We start from the raw sequence: 25,068 nt of genomic DNA on the forward strand, positions 1-25,068 counted from the left end.
CCTTGTCTACATAGAATGTCACACAATATATTCAAGAGTTTATACCATTTTCACTTTCTTTGTTTATTTTGTTTTTATACTTATTTGAACTCAATATATTCAAGAATCTTTGTTTTGTTTTTACACTAATTTGAAGTCTCTATTTTAGAAAATTACAAACAAGACTGTTTTGTAAAACAATTAAAAGTAGAACCCTTTGGTCAATTTATTTTTTATTATGCCTTTGATTTTATTTTAGTTAATATTTTTTAATAATATCAAATTAATTTACAAAAGTTAAGTTAAATAAAAAACTTGTAATTATTTAAATCATTTTGAATTAAATATTATTATAAAATTAAAAAATAATATTGTATAAAAATAACTTATAATTAATTAATCAATTTTTTTAATCTCTTTCTTGTTCCAATTTCCCCTTCTCTCCCAGACACACACTCTCTCTTCCTTTCTTTTTTTTTCTTCTCTATGTTGGCATCCATGGTAAACCATCAACGAAGTTGTAGCTGGCACTAGTGGTCTACTATGGACGCTAATAGGGAAAATAAAAAGAAAAGAAGGGAGAAGAATTGTTAGGGAAAGAGGAAGAAGAAAGAAAAATAATTTTGTTTTTATTAATTTTGAAATTTTAAATTTAAAGTAATATCTATTTAAAATAGTTCAAACAATTAAGCATTTTCTTATTTAACTTAATATTTGTCAATTATTATGATATCATTAAAAAATTATTAACTAAAACAAAATCAGGGATGTTTAGGGTAATTAAAAAAAATTAACTAAAGATCCTATTTTTAATTGTTTTACAAAACAAAGAGTAGTGTTAATTTGTAATTCTCTAAAACAGAGGGTACAAATTTATACAAAATGAGCTAAAATAGTATAAATCAGATAATTAAGATTTTATATTATTTTCCTATATTTTTTAAATTAAATTTTTTTCCTTCAAATTTAAAAAAAAATCAAATATCATATTAAACCAATCAAGTGATTGCCAATTGCCTGAAAACTTATATTTTTTTACAGAAAATATTTTAAATGAGAAATTACATATCATATTTGTTTGAGTAAGACAAAATGTAATGGACAAATATTTTTAGAATATATAATTTAGTCTATTTCGTATACATAATTAAATATAAAAGTGTTGCATACATTATTTTTTGCTTAATGATTCTTATCCTTGTATTGCTGGAAAATCATTATAACTCGATATTATTTATATAATAGATGAAAAAAAGGGTTAATATCTTATTAGATTACCTGTGCTTGACTCGCTACTTATTTATATATTTTATTTTGATAAATTATTTTTTGAATTTTGTATTTTATAAAATAATTCAAATAGATTCTTAAATTTGATTTTGATGAACAAAAAATTGAATATAACAACAACATTTTTAGGTAGAATGATTATATTTTTATTTTGAGTTATTAAATTGATGAATTATTTATGATTTTAGTTAAATTTTTTTGATTAAAATCGGATTTAAAAGTTTATTTTAATATTTTAGAAAACATAAAGTTCAAATCAAATGCAAATAAATAATGAGCAAAAATACTGGTATAAAAATTAAAATAGTAATATTACTTATCAGGTATGCGCCAGTGAAGAATGTTTTTCTTGGCAAGTTTCCCATACTCCATTCTCCTTTTCTTGATTTTATCTGGGATAATATGGTGATGTATCATAGACTTTCTCTTTTTTTCTCAGCTCCCAAACACCTCCTCAAATTCAACCTCAACCTCAAACCCACTTTTTCCTTCATACCCCACTCTCGCACTTCCACCTCGTATTTCTCCTCTTATTCCACGCAAACCATCGAGCACATCGTCCTCTTGAAAGTCAAAGACGACACCGAACCATCTAAGGTAAACGCCATGGTCAACGGACTCAGAAGCTTCAAATCGATCGAACAAATCCTCCACATCACTGCTGGACCACTTCTCCGGAACCGATCGACCACGCTCAACTTTACTCACATGCTGTATTGTCGATACGGCTCGAAGGACGACCTTAAAGCTTACTCTCGGCACCCTCATCATATCAGCGTTGCTAAGGAATCGGTCCTCCCAATCTGTGAAGACGTCATGGCCGTCGATTGGGTCGCCGAGGATCTTCAAGGCCCAATTTCTTCATTTCCAGGCTCGGCATTGAGGGTGACTTTATTGAAATTGAAGGAGGATTTGGAGGAAGAGAAGACTACTGAGATTGTGGGTGCACTTAAAGGGATTAAGAATAGTTTTATTGGGCAGATTACTCGGCTCACATGTGGTGAAAATTTCTCTCCAAGGAGAGCCAAGGGGTATTCGATTGGATCGATTGCGGTCTTTCCTGGTCTGAGCGAACTGGATGCCATGGATTCGAATGAAGAGTTGGTGAAGTTGCATGAGGAGAAGGTTAAGGAGTATTTAGAAAGTGTTGTCGTTGTCGATTACTTGGTATCGTTGCCTCAATCTGCCAGTCTCTGAGAATTTCATTTCATTTGTTATCAAAATAAAACTGGAATAATAAGCATAAGCTATTGGAATATCATTACGTGACTTTCTCTTCGTACCCTTTTCACCATATTGTGATCTGGAAACTTAATTTATAGATTATAATGTGGTTTTGTGCAGCACGGCTACCGTGCACCACCGTAAAGCTTCGTAATCCCATATAATTACAATTCCCATATAAAAACCAAATATTAATAAAAATATAACTAGTAATCCCGGATATAAAAAGAAAGTGTGTAGTTTATGAAATCTTATTTTTAAATATAAGTGTAAATATTTAAACAGTTTTTTGATTAAATAATAAAAATTTTGATATCATTACCGAAAAACATGTTCGGTAAGTTAAAGTTTTTTTAAACTTATTTTTAATTTTTTTAAATTTTAATTAAAATTTACCAAATTTTGAAAACACCATTTTCATACTTTCAAAATTTTTTTAAACTAATTTTTTTTCTCCTATCTCAAGCTTGTAATTAGACCTCTCTCAAGCTTCAATGGCTTCTTATGGGTCTCTCCAAATTTTTTTCAGGTACAAAAAATAAAAATTACCAAACACATTTTTATTTTTATTTTAAAAAAACAGAAAACAAAAATGGTTATCAAAGGCATTTTTATTTTATAAAAATAAAAAAACATAAAACAAAAATATATTTTTATTTTTGAGTTTAAAAAATTTAAAAACAAAAATTTTACCAAACGCAACCGTTATTAGTGAAAATTCTCTTATTGCCAACTTGCAATTAAATTTACTATTGGATTGATGAATCATAATAATTAGCTTTCATACAATTAAATTGACTATGAGATGATGAATATCAGAATTAGCGTCGACTTGTAATAATTGTACTTAGGATCAACATTATTCTTCTTGATAAGCTTACATAATTAAAATAAATAAATTCAAAATTATAGAAATACTCTTTAATAGTTTTAAAGTTTATAATTTTTTTCTCCTAATTTTAACTTCTTTTAAAAAAATAAAAATATAATCAACAACTTAAGATTGCCAATCTCATTCTTTAAGATTGATGATAATTAAGGTTGCCCAACACTACCTTACATGAAATGTGCAATTTAGTATGATCTCACAAAGTTGAATTTAAAATGAAATATATGCGTGTAAAACCACATATATTATTCCTACAATAATATTTTGAATTAAAACAAAAAAAACTAGATTATAAAAGCCATATTCCCTATTTCCATTCTCCAAATATCATAGATAACACTTCATCAAACTAGCTATGACAATGTGTGCAAGGCCTTTTCTCCTTTTCTCAGCTCCCAAACACTTCCTCAAACTCAAACTCAACCACAAACCATCTCTTTCCTTCACACCCCACTCTCGTACTTCGAGCTCGTATTTCTCCTCCAAGATAACAGTGTCCGCTTCTTCCACCCAAACCATCGAGCACATTGTCCTCTTGAAGGTCAAAGACGACACCGACCAATCCAAGTTAAACGCCATGGTCAATGGACTCAGCGACCTGAACTCGCTAAACCAAGCCCTCCACATCACTGCCGGACCACTTCTCCGGAACCGCTCGTCCACGCCCAACTTTACTCACATGCACCATGGTCGATACAGCTCGAAGGACGAACTTATAGCTTACGCTCAGCAACCCAATCATATCAGCGTTGCTGAGGAATTGGTCTTCCCAATCTGCGAAGACATCATGGCCGTCGATTGGATCGCCGAGGATCTTCAAGGTCCAGTTTCTCCATCTCCAGGCTCGGCATTGAGGGTGGCTTTTTTGAAATTGAACGAGAATTTGGAGGGAGAGAAGAAATATGAGATTTTGGGAGTGATTAAAGAGATTAATAATAGTTTTGGGAAAATTTCTCTACTGGGAGAGCCAAGGGGTATTCGAGTGCATCGATTGCTGTTTTTCCTGGTCCTAGCGAACTGGAGGCTGTGGATTCGAATGAAGAGTTGGTGAAGTATTCGGAAAGTGTAGTCGTTGATTAGTTGGTCTAAGTTTTTCACTTCATTTATTATAAAAATAAATTAAGCTGTAACCACACACACACACATATATATATATAAATCTGATATAAATTCAGTTTCAAGATCTCAACAACTTAATCACAAACTTAGTCAAATTGAAACTCAACAAGAACAACTCTGTTAGAAGATGAACTAAGCAGTAAAATAATAATGAAATAACCCAAGAACAAAATATATATATATATATATATTTATATATTCTATGGCACAATTATGCGAACATGAAGAGTGTAAAAACAGAGTGGTAAAAAACAGAAGCAAATCAAATGAGTGTAACACAGAAAACTAAACAAAGAGCAATTGTTACCAACATTGGACCAGCCCAAGACTTAGGCCCAATATCATTGGACGGGGAGGTGATACAAGAGAAAGTCCAAAAATGGTTTGAGCAATCAGCCCAATCACCTATAGATCCAGAAGGGATCTCGGTTGTGCACGATACCAGGGAAGGAGGAGAAGCAGAGCATCAGAGCAATGGCAAAGAACTTCCAGCGCGTGCTAGGAGGGTGCACGTGAAACCAGCCTGGCTCAGAGAGTTTGTTAGCATGGAGAGACGTTGAGGAGTGCTGCACCATTCCCTACCTTTCTGTTATTTGAAACTTTCTGCAATTTTATTTGTGATATAAATACAGAAGAAATGTAATAGAACAGTTTTTTTTATGTGGAATGAGAAGCTGAAAGACCTTTTGGAGATTGGTATTGTCTCGAAGAGTATGTTTCATACTAACAGTGGTGCTTTCATTGATTCCTTCCTTCTCTCGTCATGAAGAACGAAGACTTTGTAGCGCTACTACAAGCCATGGACCTAAAGTGGGAGCAACGTTTAGAGTCTCAGTTGGAGCATCTCAAGTTGCTGCTTGATGAGCGTTTGGCCCAGGTGTCTCCTCCGCCTTCACCGGTCACCGGGGGCGAGGCTAGTGCGGCCCGCGATTCTGTTCGTGAGAAAGGACGAAGTTCAGATTTTGAGATGAATTGTCGCGAGCTCAATGCAATCCTCAAAACCTTGTGGGTTAAGGTTCCACGCTTCAATGGTATGAATGTTGATGATTGGATTTATAAGATTAACAAATTTTTTGATCTGCATAGGGTCGATCATGCTATGAGACTTGCTGTCGTAGCATTTCACTTGGATGGAGCTCCATCTACCTGGTTTCAATGGATGGAAATGGGTGGTTCAATTACTGATTGGGACTCTTTTATTAAGGCGCTGCAACAAAGGTTTGGGACATCAATCTATGATGATCCTCTGGGACGGATTTCGAAGCTCACTCAGACGGGAAGAGTTTCTCAATACCGAGCAGAGTTTGAATCGCTCATGCCGCGCATCACATGTGTGGCAGATTCGATGTTCTTGAATTTCTTTATCTGGGGACTCAAGCTAGACATTCAACGTGAATTACTCTTGTATAAACCGCTGGATTTGGCGGATACGATGGCCAAAGCGCAACTGTTCGAAGATCGAAATGATGATTTGGTGTCTCGGCAGAGGGAAGTTACTCGATCCGGTTGGTCCTCGAAGCTGGCGTCGCCTACTCAGGTCATTCATCCAACTTCGTTTAACCCTTATAAACAGAGTTCGGTTGTTCATAACACTCCAGCTCAATCGGCTACTGCACAGTCAGGTATCACCCCTCTTCCTGTCAAGAAATTGACTCCTTCCGAAATGAAGGATAGAAGAGATAAGGGTCTGTGTTATACTTGTGATGAAAAGTTCAACTATAGTCATAAGTGTAAAAATAAGATGCTAATTATGTGTATGCAAGCGGATGATGAGGTGCAGGCAGGTTCAGGGAGTGAAGGACAAGATTTTGACTCAGTGGAGGATGAAGTGAGTCTCAACTCGTTTTCAAATTCTATGAACCCTCAATTTTTTCGTATTATGGCCAAGCACATGAATGAATCTTTAGAAGTTCTGGTGGATACAGGCAGCAATAACCATTTTACACAAGAATCATTGGCTGCTACCTTGAATTTTTCATGGGAAGAAACGAAGCGATTCAAGGTCTATATGGGAAATGGAAATTTCTTGATGTGCTCGAGGATTTGCCATGGGGTAGAGTTGATTTTGCAGGGGCATCAATTCGTGGTGGATCTTTTCATTCTACCCATTTGTGGCTTGGATGTGGTGTTGGGAATGTAATGGTTACAAACATTGGGCCCATGTATTCATGATCATACAGAATTGACTATACAATTTAATTGGCAGGGAAAGGTTGTCAAGTTAGCGGGATCGAAGGAAGTTGCAGCACACCAACTTACTTACACTCAATTCCATGCTCTAGTCCGAGAAGGTGACATTAAAGACTTATACAGACTAACGACAGTGGTGGAAGAGCCAAACAAAAATGTTAAGGAGCTAACTAGTTTGGAAACCGATTTGCCCATCAAGGGTAAAGGGCTATTGACAGAATTTGCGGCTGTTTTTTAGGAGCCAAAATAGTTACCTCCGCAAAGAAACGTTGACCACAAAATTTTCTTACAACCGGGATCGACCCTAATTAATGTAAGACTATATCGCTATCCGTATTTCTCCTCTTATTCCACGCAAACCATCGAGCACATCGTCCTCTTGAAAGTCAAAGACGACACCGAACCATCTAAGGTAAACGCCATGGTCAACGGACTCAGAAGCTTCAAATCGATCGAACAAATCCTCCACATCACTGCTGGACCACTTCTCCGGAACCGATCGACCACGCTCAACTTTACTCACATGCTGTATTGTCGATACGGCTCGAAGGACGACCTTAAAGCTTACTCTCGGCACCCTCATCATATCAGCGTTGCTAAGGAATCGGTCCTCCCAATCTGTGAAGACGTCATGGCCGTCGATTGGGTCGCCGAGGATCTTCAAGGCCCAATTTCTTCATTTCCAGGCTCGGCATTGAGGGTGACTTTATTGAAATTGAAGGAGGATTTGGAGGAAGAGAAGACTACTGAGATTGTGGGTGCACTTAAAGGGATTAAGAATAGTTTTATTGGGCAGATTACTCGGCTCACATGTGGTGAAAATTTCTCTCCAAGGAGAGCCAAGGGGTATTCGATTGGATCGATTGCGGTCTTTCCTGGTCTGAGCGAACTGGATGCCATGGATTCGAATGAAGAGTTGGTGAAGTTGCATGAGGAGAAGGTTAAGGAGTATTTAGAAAGTGTTGTCGTTGTCGATTACTTGGTATCGTTGCCTCAATCTGCCAGTCTCTGAGAATTTCATTTCATTTGTTATCAAAATAAAACTGGAATAATAAGCATAAGCTATTGGAATATCATTACGTGACTTTCTCTTCGTACCCTTTTCACCATATTGTGATCTGGAAACTTAATTTATAGATTATAATGTGGTTTTGTGCAGCACGGCTACCGTGCACCACCGTAAAGCTTCGTAATCCCATATAATTACAATTCCCATATAAAAACCAAATATTAATAAAAATATAACTAGTAATCCCGGATATAAAAAGAAAGTGTGTAGTTTATGAAATCTTATTTTTAAATATAAGTGTAAATATTTAAACAGTTTTTTGATTAAATAATAAAAATTTTGATATCATTACCGAAAAACATGTTCGGTAAGTTAAAGTTTTTTTAAACTTATTTTTAATTTTTTTAAATTTTAATTAAAATTTACCAAATTTTGAAAACACCATTTTCATACTTTCAAAATTTTTTTAAACTAATTTTTTTTCTCCTATCTCAAGCTTGTAATTAGACCTCTCTCAAGCTTCAATGGCTTCTCATGGGTCTCTCCAAATTTTTTTCAGGTACAAAAAATAAAAATTACCAAACACATTTTTATTTTTATTTTAAAAAAACAGAAAACAAAAATGGTTATCAAAGGCATTTTTATTTTATAAAAATAAAAAAACATAAAACAAAAATATATTTTTATTTTTGAGTTTAAAAAATTTAAAAACAAAAATTTTACCAAACGCAACCGTTATTAGTGAAAATTCTCTTATTGCCAACTTGCAATTAAATTTACTATTGGATTGATGAATCATAATAATTAGCTTTCATACAATTAAATTGACTATGAGATGATGAATATCAGAATTAGCGTCGACTTGTAATAATTGTACTTAGGATCAACATTATTCTTCTTGATAAGCTTACATAATTAAAATAAATAAATTCAAAATTATAGAAATACTCTTTAATAGTTTTAAAGTTTATAATTTTTTTCTCCTAATTTTAACTTCTTTTAAAAAAATAAAAATATAATCAACAACTTAAGATTGCCAATCTCATTCTTTAAGATTGATGATAATTAAGGTTGCCCAACACTACCTTACATGAAATGTGCAATTTAGTATGATCTCACAAAGTTGAATTTAAAATGAAATATATGCGTGTAAAACCACATATATTATTCCTACAATAATATTTTGAATTAAAACAAAAAAAACTAGATTATAAAAGCCATATTCCCTATTTCCATTCTCCAAATATCATAGATAACACTTCATCAAACTAGCTATGACAATGTGTGCAAGGCCTTTTCTCCTTTTCTCAGCTCCCAAACACTTCCTCAAACTCAAACTCAACCACAAACCATCTCTTTCCTTCACACCCCACTCTCGTACTTCGAGCTCGTATTTCTCCTCCAAGATAACAGTGTCCGCTTCTTCCACCCAAACCATCGAGCACATTGTCCTCTTGAAGGTCAAAGACGACACCGACCAATCCAAGTTAAACGCCATGGTCAATGGACTCAGCGACCTGAACTCGCTAAACCAAGCCCTCCACATCACTGCCGGACCACTTCTCCGGAACCGCTCGTCCACGCCCAACTTTACTCACATGCACCATGGTCGATACAGCTCGAAGGACGAACTTATAGCTTACGCTCAGCAACCCAATCATATCAGCGTTGCTGAGGAATTGGTCTTCCCAATCTGCGAAGACATCATGGCCGTCGATTGGATCGCCGAGGATCTTCAAGGTCCAGTTTCTCCATCTCCAGGCTCGGCATTGAGGGTGGCTTTTTTGAAATTGAACGAGAATTTGGAGGGAGAGAAGAAATATGAGATTTTGGGAGTGATTAAAGAGATTAATAATAGTTTTGGGAAAATTTCTCTACTGGGAGAGCCAAGGGGTATTCGAGTGCATCGATTGCTGTTTTTCCTGGTCCTAGCGAACTGGAGGCTGTGGATTCGAATGAAGAGTTGGTGAAGTATTCGGAAAGTGTAGTCGTTGATTAGTTGGTCTAAGTTTTTCACTTCATTTATTATAAAAATAAATTAAGCTGTAACCACACACACACACATATATATATATAAATCTGATATAAATTCAGTTTCAAGATCTCAACAACTTAATCACAAACTTAGTCAAATTGAAACTCAACAAGAACAACTCTGTTAGAAGATGAACTAAGCAGTAAAATAATAATGAAATAACCCAAGAACAAAATATATATATATATATATATTTATATATTCTATGGCACAATTATGCGAACATGAAGAGTGTAAAAACAGAGTGGTAAAAAACAGAAGCAAATCAAATGAGTGTAACACAGAAAACTAAACAAAGAGCAATTGTTACCAACATTGGACCAGCCCAAGACTTAGGCCCAATATCATTGGACGGGGAGGTGATACAAGAGAAAGTCCAAAAATGGTTTGAGCAATCAGCCCAATCACCTATAGATCCAGAAGGGATCTCGGTTGTGCACGATACCAGGGAAGGAGGAGAAGCAGAGCATCAGAGCAATGGCAAAGAACTTCCAGCGCGTGCTAGGAGGGTGCACGTGAAACCAGCCTGGCTCAGAGAGTTTGTTAGCATGGAGAGACGTTGAGGAGTGCTGCACCATTCCCTACCTTTCTGTTATTTGAAACTTTCTGCAATTTTATTTGTGATATAAATACAGAAGAAATGTAATAGAACAGTTTTTTTTATGTGGAATGAGAAGCTGAAAGACCTTTTGGAGATTGGTATTGTCTCGAAGAGTATGTTTCATACTAACAGTGGTGCTTTCATTGATTCCTTCCTTCTCTCGTCATGAAGAACGAAGACTTTGTAGCGCTACTACAAGCCATGGACCTAAAGTGGGAGCAACGTTTAGAGTCTCAGTTGGAGCATCTCAAGTTGCTGCTTGATGAGCGTTTGGCCCAGGTGTCTCCTCCGCCTTCACCGGTCACCGGGGGCGAGGCTAGTGCGGCCCGCGATTCTGTTCGTGAGAAAGGACGAAGTTCAGATTTTGAGATGAATTGTCGCGAGCTCAATGCAATCCTCAAAACCTTGTGGGTTAAGGTTCCACGCTTCAATGGTATGAATGTTGATGATTGGATTTATAAGATTAACAAATTTTTTGATCTGCATAGGGTCGATCATGCTATGAGACTTGCTGTCGTAGCATTTCACTTGGATGGAGCTCCATCTACCTGGTTTCAATGGATGGAAATGGGTGGTTCAATTACTGATTGGGACTCTTTTATTAAGGCGCTGCAACAAAGGTTTGGGACATCAATCTATGATGATCCTCTGGGACGGATTTCGAAGCTCACTCAGACGGGAAGAGTTTCTCAATACCGAGCAGAGTTTGAATCGCTCATGCCGCGCATCACATGTGTGGCAGATTCGATGTTCTTGAATTTCTTTATCTGGGGACTCAAGCTAGACATTCAACGTGAATTACTCTTGTATAAACCGCTGGATTTGGCGGATACGATGGCCAAAGCGCAACTGTTCGAAGATCGAAATGATGATTTGGTGTCTCGGCAGAGGGAAGTTACTCGATCCGGTTGGTCCTCGAAGCTGGCGTCGCCTACTCAGGTCATTCATCCAACTTCGTTTAACCCTTATAAACAGAGTTCGGTTGTTCATAACACTCCAGCTCAATCGGCTACTGCACAGTCAGGTATCACCCCTCTTCCTGTCAAGAAATTGACTCCTTCCGAAATGAAGGATAGAAGAGATAAGGGTCTGTGTTATACTTGTGATGAAAAGTTCAACTATAGTCATAAGTGTAAAAATAAGATGCTAATTATGTGTATGCAAGCGGATGATGAGGTGCAGGCAGGTTCAGGGAGTGAAGGACAAGATTTTGACTCAGTGGAGGATGAAGTGAGTCTCAACTCGTTTTCAAATTCTATGAACCCTCAATTTTTTCGTATTATGGCCAAGCACATGAATGAATCTTTAGAAGTTCTGGTGGATACAGGCAGCAATAACCATTTTACACAAGAATCATTGGCTGCTACCTTGAATTTTTCATGGGAAGAAACGAAGCGATTCAAGGTCTATATGGGAAATGGAAATTTCTTGATGTGCTCGAGGATTTGCCATGGGGTAGAGTTGATTTTGCAGGGGCATCAATTCGTGGTGGATCTTTTCATTCTACCCATTTGTGGCTTGGATGTGGTGTTGGGAATGTAATGGTCACAAACATTGGGCCCATGTATTCATGATCATACAGAATTGACTATACAATTTAATTGGCAGGGAAAGGTTGTCAAGTTAGCGGGATCGAAGGAAGTTGCAGCACACCAACTTACTTACACTCAATTCCATGCTCTAGTCCGAGAAGGTGACATTAAAGACTTATACAGACTAACGACAGTGGTGGAAGAGCCAAACAAAAATGTTAAGGAGCTAACTAGTTTGGAAACCGATTTGCCCATCAAGGGTAAAGGGCTATTGACAGAATTTGCGGCTGTTTTTTAGGAGCCAAAATAGTTACCTCCGCAAAGAAACGTTGACCACAAAATTTTCTTACAACCGGGATCGACCCTAATTAATGTAAGACTATATCGCTATCCATATTTCTAAAAGGATATCATTGAGTAGCTTGTCAAAGAGATGATTTCTTTCGGCTTTATCAGACCAAGTACTAGTCCTTACTCTTCGCCGATTTTGTTAGTAAAAAAGAAAGATGGTACTTGGCGTTTCTGTGTAGATTACAGGGCTCTTAACGGCATAACGGTGAAGGATAGATTTCCTATTCCGACTATTGATGAGTTGTTAGATGAATTGGGTCAAGCAGAAATATTTTCTAAGTTGGACCTACGTGCGGGTTATCATCAAATCCGTATGGATCGTCGAGACATTCACAAAACAGCCTTTCGGACTCATGAATGACACTACGAGTTTGTCGTAATGCCATTTGGTCTCACGAACGCCCCTTCGACATTTCAAGTTGCCATGAACCAATTATTCAGACCTTTCCTGCGTAGGTTTATCACCGTATTTTTTGATGATATTTTGGTATATAGCCAAAGCATTGAGGAACATGTGTCTCATTTGAGACTCATGTTACAGCTGCTTCAGGATCACAGTTTCTATGCCAAGGTGAGCAAATGCCAATTTTTTCAAACCACAATAGAATACTTGGGTCATGTGGTTTCGGCCGATGGCGTTCGGGCCGATCCTACCAAGATAGCAACCATGGTGGATTGGCCAATTCCGAGCACTATCAAACAGTTGAGAGGGTTCCTGGGACTTACGGGGTACTACCGACGTTTTGTTGCACACTATGCCTCTTTAGCGGCACCCCTTACGGAGTTGTTGAAGAAGGATAACTTTGTTTGGAATACACAAGCAGCAGCAGCCTTTGAACAACTTAAATGAGCCATGACAACTACACTTGTGTTACACCTGCCAGATTTCTCTAAAGAATTCATTGTGGAAACAGACGCTTGTAATATAGGCATTGGGGGGGTATTAATGCAGGAGGGACACCCCATCGCTTTTTTCAGTAGGAAATTGGGTCCCAAATTTACAGGAGCTTCGATGTATACAAGAGAAATGAGAGCTATCACGAAATGGCAGCAATATTTGCTTGGGAGGCATTTTATTATACGCACGGATCATAAGAGTCTCAAAGAGCTGCTCACACAAGTAATTTAGACACCTGAACAACAAAAATTTGTACGAAAATTGTTGGGATTTCACTTCTCAATTGAATACAAGATGGGCAGGGAAAATTCTGTTGCTGATGCACTATCAAGGCGGCATGAAGGAGGATATTCTAGCTTATATGCAGCCCTGGGCACTGGCTGTTTTGAATTTTTGGAGGAGTTGAGACGCGAAAATACAACTTGCCCGGATCTCAGAGAGTTACATGCAAGATTTCAGCAAGGGGAATTGGATACTTCCATTTATTCGGTGCTTGAGGGGTTACTATATTACAAAAAGAAATTGTTGATAAGCAAGCATTCTAACTTGAAGCAGCAGCTACTGTATGAATTCCACGCAACTCCAGTAGGTGGCCATGCAGGGGTAGCTCGAACCTATATGCGTTTAGGCACTAATTTCTATTGGTAGGGTATGCGACGGGAGGTTAAACAATTTGTGCTATCTTGCTCGGTATGCCAAATGGTGAAATACTCGCCAATAGCGCCCTACGGATTGCTCCAACCACTCGAAATTCCAGAACGGGTTTGGGAGGATCTAGTTATGGACTTCATCGTCGGACTTCCAAATTCGCATGGGGTGACCAATATATTGGTGGTAGTAGACCGTTTCACCAAATATGCTCACTTTGGAGCCTTAATTAATCAATATTCTGCTACTAAGGTGGCTGAATTATTTACTCACATGGTGATACAATTACATGGATTACCTCGCATTATTGTGTCGGATCGAGATCCGATTTTTACAAGTACTTTCTGGAGGAAACTATTCGAGCTTATGGGAACATCGTTGAAGATGAGTTCGGCATATCATCCTCAAACGGATGGCCAAACGGAAGTGACCAACAGATATTTGGAGCAATATCTTAGAGCTTTTACTGCTGACTATCCGAAACAGTGGAGCAAGTTTCTGTCTTGGGCAGAATATCACTATAATACATCTCGCCATTCAGCGATTGGTATGACTCCGTTTCAAGCAGTTTATGGGAGACTTCCACATTCCATACCAGCCTATACCCGTGGAGCGACAACCATTCAAGCGGTTGAGGAGGACTTGATGACTCGAGATGACATTTTACAGCTGCTCAAAGTGAACTTGCAACAAGCACAACATCGTATGCGCCAGCAAGCGAACAAAAAATGCAGGGAAATTGAGTTCAAGGTCGGGGACTTGGTTTTGGTGAAGCTCCAACCTTATAGACAAACAATAGTAGCTAAAAGACTTAACACCAAGCTTTATTGACGCTACTTCGGCCCCTTTCCAGTGTTAGCTAGAGCTGGACCAGTTGCTTTCAAACTTGATCTTCCTCATGGCAGTAGAATATATCCAGTATTTCATGTGTCCTTATTGAAACCATTTCACGGTGCTCCTCCACCCAATTGCTACCCCTTGCCAGAGCTCAGTGTGGCTAACAAACCACTTATGATGCCTCTAGCCATAATAGCTACTCGTATAAACCACACAAGCAGCTCAGCAATTCGTCAAGTGCTAGTGCAATGGTCTCTCAGTTCACCCGAAGATGCAACCTGGAAAGATTTTGATACATTCTGCAGGATTTATGGATTGACGAACCTTGAGGACAAGGTTCATTTTGAGGAGGGGAGTAGTGTTACCAACATTGGACCAGCCCAAGACTTAGGCCCAATATCATTGGACGGGGAGGTGATACAAGAGAAAGTCCAAAAATGGTTTGAGCAATCAGCCCAATCACCTATAGGTCCAGAAGGGATCTCAGTTGTGTACGATACCAGGGAAGGAGGAGAAGCAGAGCATCGAAGCAACGACGAAGAACTTCCAGCACGTGCTAGGAGGGTGCGCGTGAAACCAGCCTGGTTCAGAGAGTTTGTTAGCATGGAGAGACGTTGAGGAGTGCTGCACGATTCCCTACCTTTCTGTTATTTGAAACTTTCTGCAATTTTATTTGTGATATAAATACAGAAGAAATGTAATAGAACAGTTTTTTTTATGTGGAATGAGAAGCTGAAAGGCCTTTTGGAGATTGATACTTTCTCGAAGAGTACGTTTCATACTAACAACACTCCAGTTTTAGGAACACTTCTCTCTCTCCTATATTAGATCAAATCTGAAACAAAAGAGTACATCCACAAAGCTGAATCTTGATGAGATATCTCTCACAAAATCAAGTGTTCTCCCTCACACTCCCCCTGAGTTATCACGTTCAAACAGTGGTGATACTCATATACAATATCCCAAACCCCAACTTTCTTCTCTCGTACCCTCTTTCTTTCTTTCTCTCTGACTTTCAGATTTCTTGAGCTTCTTTTTTAATAGTGTTGTTCAAGTGAGAACTAAGTCTGAGTATTTATAGGACTTCAGATGTCTAGACATTGGTTGCTGAGTTGATTATTCTGTTATAACATATATTAGTTAGGAGCCAAATGGCCTCCTTAAAAGCTTCGGTGGTGGCCATAAACTTTGCTTCAGTAGTTGACAGTGCTACTATTGCTTATAGTTTGAACTTCCAACATATGCAATTCCCATTAGTAGTGAATATGTGTGATGTGGTTGACCTTCTAATGTCTTTGCTAGCTGCATAGTCTGCATCAACGTATCCTTCAAGAGAAATCTGATCCTCTTGCCTTTTGAATTTGAGTCCCACTTCTGAAGTACCTTTTAGGTATCTAAGTAGCCATTTGAGAGCATTCCAATACTCTATTCCAGGATTAGCCATGAAACGACTTAGAATACTTAATGCATGAGCCATTTCAGGTCTAGTGCTTACCATTATGTACATTAGACAACTAAGTGCCATAGCATAAGGCACTTGTTTCATTTCTTTCATTTCTTCTTCTGTTTTCGGGCTTTGCTCTTGAGATAATGAAAACTGTCCACCAAGAGGAACTGAAACACTCTTTGCATCCTGCATTTTAAACCTTTGAAGAACCTTGTTGATGTAGCTAGATTGTTTAAGAATTAACACTTCATTTTTCTTTCTGACAACTTCTACGCCAAGTATTTTCTGAACCTTCCCAAGCTCTTTCATCTCAAACTCCTGCTGTAGCTTTCTTTTAATAGTGTTAATCACAACTGTATCTTTGCTCATGATAAGCATGTCATCTACATACAGTAAGAGAAATACCTCAGTAGATTGTTGCAAGTTTTTATGGTACAAACAGTGATCAAACTTGGACTGTGTAAACCCGATTCCTTGTATGTAGGTACTGAATCTTTTGTTCCATTGCCGTGGGGACTGCTTAAGTCCATAAAGTGATTTTCTAAGCTTGCAAACCAGCTCTTGATTAATTGGTTCCACCTGAAAGCCAGATGGTTGGTTCATATAAATGTCTTCTTCGATGTAGCCATTCAAGAATGTTGTCTTGACATCAAGTTGTTCAACTTCTAAGCCTCTTTGAGTAGCTATAGACAACAATAATCTCATTGTCTTGTATTTAACCTGTTATTCAAAAAACAGGCAGGAATGACGTGGAAAATGATTTCTGGACACGTGGCTGACACCTGGCGAAGTTCTGCTAGGGTATCGACCAGTGGAGATATTGTAAAAAAAAGGCAGTCGAAGTTTACCAGCGATCAGTATGGTCGCAGGTTCCGCATGTCTCATGATACTTTTATAAAAGATCTTAGTCAATCCCGAGATTGACTCCCATGATTTCCTGAGTATCCGATTATTTAGGAAAGAATATCTGTAACAAATTAATGTAATCCCCCTTGAGCCTATAAATAGAGAAAGATAGCTCAAGGAAGGGACTTTTTGGCCTTCGAATTACTTGAGACTCGAGTGATTCTATTTGATATATTGTCTTGTTCTTCAGAGGTTGGTGAAACTCATTGAACCCTAGTTCTTTGATCACTCATTTGAATTCTATATCAATAACAATTCGAGTGGACGTAGGTTATTACCAGATTCTGGGGCCGAACCACTATAAACTCTTGCGTTCTTTATTATTTCGTCATCATATTATTTTCAACGTGTTTGTTCGCATCAAGCAAATTTGACTCCGTGTCAGTTGGCCAAATTTAGGGTCAACATAACCACAGGTGAAAATACCTCTGTATAGTCTATGCCTTCCACCTGAGTAAAGCCCTTTGCTACTAATCTAGCTTTAAATCTCATGGGTTCACCTTCATGTATTCCCTCTTTAACCTTAAAGATCCACTTACATGAAATAACTTTATGGTTCTTTGGTCTAGTAACCAGCTCCCATGTCTTGTTTTTCTTTAATGATTCCATTTCCTCCTTCATTGCAAGCATCCACTCATTTTTGTATTCACTAGATAGGGCATCTTCTACACTAATTGGTTTAGGGACATCTGTTTCTTGTAAGCAAGTGCATATGCCACCAGATCCAATTCAGCAAATCGGGCAGGTGGCTGGATAACTCTCCTTTCTCTGTCTCTAGCTAGTTGGTAATCGACCAAGTCAGATTGCTGTTCAGTAGGTTGCACTTCAGTTTCAATAGTGATTAACCCTTCATTATCTTGTGCATTTTCTTCAACTGATTTCAGCTCAAACTTAGTGACATTCTTATTAGTTCCACCTGCATCATTAGAAACAGAAAAACTACCATTCTCGGCTGTTAAGTAAGGAAAATCAGCTTCATTAAACATTACATTCCTTGAGATTATGATCTTAGATCTACCATTTTATACAATACATAATCTATAACCCTTAACACCTATAGGATACCCAAGAAAAATGCCTTTTATGGATCTAGTTCCCAACTTGTCATCAGATTTGTGTGCATATGCTGCACAACCAAACACTTTTAAGTGTTTCAAACTAGGACTTCTACCATACCACATTTCATAGGGAGTTTTCAAGTCAATTGACTATTTGGACTTCTATTTATTAAGTAACAGACAGTAGCTAAAGCCTCTCCCCAATAAGATTTTGGTAAACCCAAACTAACCAACAAACATCTAACTTTGTTTAATAGAGTTCGATTCATTCTCTTTGCAACCCCGTTTTGTTTAGGGGTCCTCACCACAATTCTATGCCTAGTAATGCCAAATTCTGTACATAACAAATCAAACTCATGGTTGACAAACTCTAATCCATTATCTGTTCTCAATGTTTTTATTTTAGAGTTTGTTTGTGTTTCAACTTGGTTTTTCCATATTTTGAATTGTTCTAGGCATTCATCTTTAGTTCTAAGTAAGTATATCCAAACACATCTAGAATAGTCATCAACTATAGACAAGAAATAGTGTTTACCTGATTGTGTAGGAATCTTGCTTGGCCCCCAAAGGTCTGAATGAATGTACTTTAGTACCCCTTTTGTGTTGTGTTTTGCAGCAGAAAATTTTATCTTGTGTTGCTTACCGAAAACACAAGCTTCACAAAATGGTAATACACATGGCTTTAATTTTTCAATGACTCCCTTGTTGTGAAGCTCTCTCAACCCTTGTTCACTAATGTTGCCCAATCGTTGATGCCAAAGTAGCATTTTATTCACTTGAGTTTTGACAGTGGATGCTTCAGCTATGGTCACAGTTTCACCATCCAAAACATACAACCCATTTGATTTCTTGCCTTTCATTACCACAAGTGATCCTTTAGCAATTTTCATGATTCCATTTGAAGATTTGTAAGTGTATCCTTCATCTTCAAGTGAGCTGAGTGACACCAAATTTCTTCTTAAATCGGGTATATGCCTCACATCAGTCAAGACTTTAATTTCTCCATTGAATTGCTTCACTGCAACATTGCCAATCCCGTGTACCCTGCAAGACATATCATTTCCCATTAGTACCTTACCTCCATTAGTTTTAACATAATGAAAAAATGAATCTTGGTTAGGACACATGTGATAAGTGCATCTTGATTCTAATATCCATTCTTTGCTGGAAGTATTCTCTGAGATTGAAAACACATCCCCATCAGAGGACCAATTATCATTGGTCTCGGCTACTGCAGCAATTTCTTGGTTGTACTGCTTTGACTTGATATTGCCTTTGTGATCCGGTTGTGATTTGAAATCATTTTGGTGCCTACTTTCTTGGTTTGATTTGAATGTTCTCTGGTTTTTCAACAAGTTGTAGAATCGCTTGATATGGCCAACTTTCCCACAATGGTAACACTGCCTAGAGTCTTTGTTCCTTGATTTAGACCGAGAATGAAAAGGCTGCCTGGACGAGCTTCTCTTTGGTTGTCTTCCTCGTGCCAAGTAAACATCATATTTCCTGGATTCCTTCTCTAGTTGTAATTCGAATTCTTTATATTTAAGAGCCCCAAGTACATCTTCAAGTGAGATAACATCCCTGCCATATTTGATGGCAGCTTTAACTTCTTGATAGGCTTTGGGCAATGACCTCAGTAGAATGATGACTTGACTTTCTTCATCTACCTTGTGATCAATGTTAGCAAGACCAACAATAATCTCATTAAATTTATCAATATTTTCATCTAAAGAAAGAGAAGAATTCATTCTAAACCCGTATAGTCTTTCAAGGAGGTTGATCTTGCACGAAATTGAGGGTGTCATGTATAGCTGTTCAAGCTTGTCCCAAATGCCTTTTGCAGTAGTTTCTCTAGTCAACTTTCTTCTTACTCCATTAGAAAGATGCATTATGATTGTATAGTAGGCCATCTCCTCCATTTCAGCTACTTCCTCTGCCTTCTTACTCCAACAACTTCTTATCTTCCAGCACCTTGGCAACTTTTTGATGAACCAGAATTCCTTTCAAGCTCTCTCGCCATAGTGCGAAATCTGTAGAACCATCAAACTTTGCCATTGTTGACATGTTCTTTAGAGATGTTCTTGATTAATCTTGATGCGGAAGCACTTAGGATCTTGGATGCAATGGATCGTCGAACCTGGCTCTAATTTTGTAGAAAAATCTGATATAAGTTCAGCTTCAAGATCCCAACAACTTAATCACAAAGTTAGTCAAATTTATTCAAACTGAAACTCAACAGGAACAACTCTTTTAGAAGATGAACTAAGCAGTAAAATAATGAAATAATCCAAGAACTCAAAACTGGAACAATATATATATTCTATGGCACAATTATACGAACATGAAGAGTGTAAAAAAAAGTGGTAAAAAACAGAAGCAAATCAAATGAGTGTAACACAAAAAACTAAACAAAGAAGAAACAACACAACAAGTTATACTGGTGATCTTGTTCCTAATCCAGTTTTAAGAACACTTCTCTCTCTCCTTTATTAGATCAAATCTGAAACAAAAGAGTACATCCATAAAGCTGAATCTTGATGAGATATCTCTCACAAAATCAAGTGTATTTCTCCCTCACACTCCCCCTGAGTTATCACGTTCAAACAATGGTGATACTCAGATACAATATCCCAAACCCCAGCTTTCTTCTCTCGTACTTTCTTTCCTTCTTTCTCTCTGACTTTCAGATTTCTTGAGCTTTTTTTTTCTATGTTGTTCAAGTGAGAACCAAGTCTGAGTATTTATAGGACTTCAGATGTCTAGATATTGGTTACCGAGTTGGTTATTCTGTTATAACTATCTCCACAATATATGTATATATATATATATAACCTTATAAGCTATTGGAATATCATTTGAGGTGACTTTCTCGTCATACCGTTTTGTTCATTTTGTGATCTGCTGACTGTAATGTGGTTTAATGCATGAAATCTACCTTTTTCTGTTTTGTTTTGTTTTTAATTACTTTAAAACTCATTGCTTCTTCAGTTAATTTTCTACGTATAACATATGTATGCTGGTTGCTCGCAAACACAGGTGAGTGTGAGATGTAGTGGTGTCAACCTGTAACAAAGACACAAAATAGTAATAAAACTAATATGTGAAAACTAGTACATGGGAAAAATTATTATGAGCAAAAAAAGAAGTCCGTACGTAGAAAAAATCCCTGTAAAATTTACTATTTTAGTTCGAGCTCAATCCCATCCACATTATTTCTATACTTTGTAAACTATTTTTTCTCATTTCTAACCACTAACCTACGAGATAATACACTAAAATATATATTCTTTTACAAAATATAATATTTATAATATTACTTTATTAAATTTAAATAAACTTTATATTCTACCAATTACTTTATTATGAGTTTTATTATTAGTAATTATTTATTAATACAAATTAAAATATTATATTAGTTTTATTTTAATATTATTGTTACTGCCAAATTTTGAGAATAAATAACCAGACTCAAAATGTAGGCTCGTAAAATGTAAGTGTAACGTCCCAAATTTCCTAATAAGGCTTAGGGCATTGATTAGGGGGCCATGATGGTAAATTATGAAATTATGTGATTATGTGATATATATGTGTATTATCAATTTGTGATTATGTGAGTTATATTATAATATGACTTGATATGCATGTTTTGATGTATTAAATATGCATGTGGGCTCATTTATGATTAATTGCGTAATTTTCGTAATTTAGTCCGTTATAGGTATATTTGGCATATATGTGGTATGTGTGTGGTACTATTACTATGTGGATATGTTTGGGTTACTCAGCAAGAGACGATCCTAGGGAGTAAGCTAATGGGAAAGTCACAACGAGACTCATACTTGACTCGGAGTGAGTCAATGGGTATATTGGGTATTTAGCACATTACCGGGATATTGTGTAATGTGAATGATTATTTGATGATATATTGGGAGTTAGTGAGATCAAGAGAGAATTATGAGAATTTTGACTATTTTACCCCGGGGGCGTTTTTGGGAACCCGAGCATTAGGATTTGCTTGAGATTACTTAAGCTCGAAGTAATTTGTCAGAAACATAAAAAGAACGTTTAGTACGTTCTCTCTCTCCCGTTATCCCTTTTTGACGTCATTCGCATTTTCGAAGGAAACTCGAGTTTTAGGACTCGGATTCAAGCAAGGATCGAGTCATAGCAATTCTAGGGAAGATTAGAAGCTTATTAGCCGGATGATTTAATTGGGAAATGACTCAATCAGAGGTAATCAAAGTTTTAAGTTTTGAGTTTTTGAGATTTTAAGCTTTGATTGGATTTTATGCTTTGATGAGTTTTTGGGTTGTTTGAGGCTTGGGATTTTATGGTTTTGGGCCATTGGGATGTTTGAGAACTTTGTTTTTGAGATTTGGATATATTTGGATAGGTTTTTGGAGGATTTTAAATGGGATAAAATGTAGAAAATAGTTGGGTCGCGACCTTATTCTAGGAAGTCGCGACCTGAGTGAACCAAGAACCAAGAGGGTTTTGCCTGGGGGGAGCGCCGCGACTCTAGAGGGCCAAGTCGCGGCCCGCCTGTGCAGTTTTGGCCAGATTTGATTTTTAGTCGTGGGAACTTAAACCTAAGGGCTTGGGATCGATCCTACTACCTGGTTTGGTAGGTTTCGACGTCCTGGAGGCTAGGACTTGGTCCGGAAGTCTTTATTTACTCGTTTTTGATGGGATTCTATATTATGGTTGTGACTAGGTGATTGCTAGGGGTTCAGAATTAGGATCGTGCTCAAGGGTCATTTATTGGTGACCTGTGCATGGACCAAAGGTAAGAAAACTACACCCAATATGTGATGCATGTGATTATGGCATGGCATAAGTGTTGAATATGGAATTGATCAGAGCTTGAGTTTCTGTAAATGTGCACGATTATAATTATACTTGTGATTATTGATGAAGCATGTTGAATGCTCTATATTTTGGATATCTGTTGCATTATGATTGCCTGAATGCATTGTTTATTTAAGCTACGCACTGACTTATTAGTCAGAAATGGCAATGTTGTTTAGTGCTGGTCGTGAAGCTCTGACTTATCAGTCATGATCGGTAATAGTACTGAGCGCTGGTCGTATGGAATTGACTTATGAGTCAAGAGCGGCAATAACACATTGAACGTTGGTCGATATGATTAAATCTAACCAACTGGAGCATTATATGCTCGACCGACCTATTGGTTGAAGAAAAATAAAGTGCTTGGCTAGTCTAAGGCTACTTACTCAGAGCCAGGGCTAAAAGGCTCAAGTGACTGGAACGTCACATGGCTTAGGGCGCCGGAGCCCATAATGACTTAATAGTCATCTATTCAGTGCGCAGGACCCCAGAGTGACTTAATAGTCATCTATTCAAGGCGCATTACCCTAGAGTGACTTAATAGTCATATATTTAAGGCGCTGGACCCCAGAGAGACTTAACATACATCTACTCAGGGCGCAGGACCCCATAATCATTTATTTGTACTTGCCTGCATGCATGAATATGGTTATTACTACTAGGCATGCTTATTATGATTTGATGACATGTTATAAACTGCTTATGAGCATGTTTTGAGTTTTCTTGCTGAGCCTCGACTCACTGGTGCTATGTGGTACACGATTATGGACAAATGACTCACTTAACGAGTTTAACACTATTTAAAATACACAGTATAATAGGCCCTGGGTAGTAGGGCGTTACAGTAAGCTCAGGATTAATAAGTATTAACATTATACTTGTGTAATTTGTCACGAAGTTCCAGAGCTACGACATAGCGCTCGAGTATGAGTTGCAGGCTCAGAGGCAACAAGAGTCTTCCCCAAAAGACGAGTCTGAAAAACCAATCAAGCGAGGTAGCGATAATTTGAACGATAAGCTTGAAGCTACATGTGATCTCGAAACGCATTGGAGAAGTATTCAAGCTCGAAGACACGTTAACTTAATGCACAGAGATGTTATTGGGAAATCCCTATAACCAGGGGATTTAATCCAACCGTGTAATCAACCCTACTATTTAGGAATATTTATTCGCAATAAATATGGTCGATTGTGTTTATACTACGAGATTTGTTGTCCCAATTTAGACCTGATATATATCTTATAATATCCCAAAGATTAAGGGAGAAGTCGTGTAACCAGGCCTATAAAGTGGCAGGAAAAATCTTGCACCGAGCATCATCTGACACCTTTTGGATGTTTATCTGTATCTCAAACTTGTTCACGTGAGATAATTGATCTTCGCCTCCTGTAAAGTTGGGTAGGATTGGAAATTTGAATTTGTTTGGAACCTTTGCCACAACAATTCTATGAACAAATGGGGTGCATTTTCTCCGATCAAATTCTATATGGGACGCTTTATTCCCAACTAGTTGTTTCACGGCCTGATTCAAGGCATCTATCTGGGCCTGTACAACATTCGGTATTGCTGGAGTGACTGGAACTGGGGGGAAGTAATCGTCGTGTCTTTCTCTTCGATTATTGAGTACATCCCTCAAGTCATCATCTCTGCGCCTTTACTCGCTTGCACCTAGTCGGTCAAAGACATTGGATTGTTTAGGCTACCACCCAACATTTTGGCTTATAGGCCGAATCTCCATTGGTACAGGATTTTGTCGTCTGCCTTTCTTCTCCTGCTGCCGACCCTCGTTCCTCCTGCCAGAGTCTGCCTCATTATAATCATGGCCATCTCTGAATTGTGACCTATGAGTGTGCGACCTGATGTACGCATTGTTCCCCTCTCTCCCTGCTGGTATGTCTTGAAAAACAGGGGGATGCCTATGTTGGTCGTTAGGTCCTCTGACATTACCGTGTCGTGGGGGACCCTTGATCGTAGAGCCTGAGTCCACTTGTCTTCTGCTTCCTGACAGACGTTGTCCCCTGCCATGAGGGTTTTGCTCCCCGGCTGTCTGGCGTCTAAGGCTTCTGATGTTGCTCGGCCCTATTCTGCCTTTGCTGGTAAAAGTTATATCGACCAACTCGAGATGGTAGTTGCTGGTCGTTGTTTCCATCAGGATTTTGGACTGGTCTTTGAGGATTCTTTGTTTGTGGTGGATCGTGATGGTACT

General features: G+C 37.8%; 3 protein-coding genes and 2 pseudogenes across 3 annotated transcripts; all 5 read left to right on the forward strand.

The window, feature by feature from the left end:
- Positions 1–1,616: 1,616 nt before the first annotated feature.
- On the forward strand, positions 1,617–2,527 carry LOC133793796 (stress-response A/B barrel domain-containing protein UP3-like). Its single transcript, XM_062231069.1, has one exon. It carries the CDS (start codon positions 1,672–1,674, stop codon positions 2,464–2,466), a length of 795 nt encoding a protein of 264 aa, XP_062087053.1. The 5' UTR covers positions 1,617–1,671; the 3' UTR covers positions 2,467–2,527.
- Positions 2,528–3,737: 1,210 nt separating this feature from the next.
- On the forward strand, positions 3,738–4,462 carry LOC133795405 (stress-response A/B barrel domain-containing protein UP3-like; annotated as a pseudogene).
- A 4,512-nt stretch (positions 4,463–8,974) lies between these two features.
- Positions 8,975–9,699, forward strand: LOC133795406 (stress-response A/B barrel domain-containing protein UP3-like; annotated as a pseudogene).
- Positions 9,700–10,537: 838 nt separating this feature from the next.
- LOC133795407 (uncharacterized) lies at positions 10,538–12,580 on the forward strand. Its single transcript, XM_062232856.1, has 3 exons — positions 10,538–11,863; positions 11,945–12,157; positions 12,290–12,580. The coding sequence occupies exons 1-3, from the start codon at positions 10,538–10,540 to the stop codon at positions 12,578–12,580; spliced, it is 1,830 nt and encodes a 609-aa protein (XP_062088840.1).
- Positions 12,581–12,598: 18 nt separating this feature from the next.
- On the forward strand, positions 12,599–13,069 carry LOC133795408 (uncharacterized mitochondrial protein AtMg00860-like). Its single transcript, XM_062232857.1, has one exon. It carries the CDS (start codon positions 12,599–12,601, stop codon positions 13,067–13,069), a length of 471 nt encoding a protein of 156 aa, XP_062088841.1.
- Positions 13,070–25,068: the final 11,999 nt, after the last annotated feature.

This window comes from Humulus lupulus, chromosome 8 (assembly GCF_963169125.1).
Source record: "Humulus lupulus chromosome 8, drHumLupu1.1, whole genome shotgun sequence".
NCBI classification, from domain to species: domain Eukaryota; kingdom Viridiplantae; phylum Streptophyta; class Magnoliopsida; order Rosales; family Cannabaceae; genus Humulus; species Humulus lupulus.

Bases quoted from the DNA above. Each gene is read 5' to 3' on its own strand.
- LOC133793796 (XM_062231069.1), top strand. From the start codon at position 1,672: ATGGTGATGTATCATAGACTTTCTCTTTTTTTCTCAGCTCCCAAACAC.
- LOC133795407 (XM_062232856.1), top strand. From the start codon at position 10,538: ATGGACCTAAAGTGGGAGCAACGTTTAGAGTCTCAGTTGGAGCATCTC. The intron at 11,864-11,944 runs GTGTTGGGAATG...TTTAATTGGCAG, and splicing joins CCATTTGTGGCTTGGATGTG to GGAAAGGTTGTCAAGTTAGC. The intron at 12,158-12,289 runs GTTTTTTAGGAG...ATCATTGAGTAG, and splicing joins TATTGACAGAATTTGCGGCT to CTTGTCAAAGAGATGATTTC.
- LOC133795408 (XM_062232857.1), top strand. From the start codon at position 12,599: ATGCCATTTGGTCTCACGAACGCCCCTTCGACATTTCAAGTTGCCATG.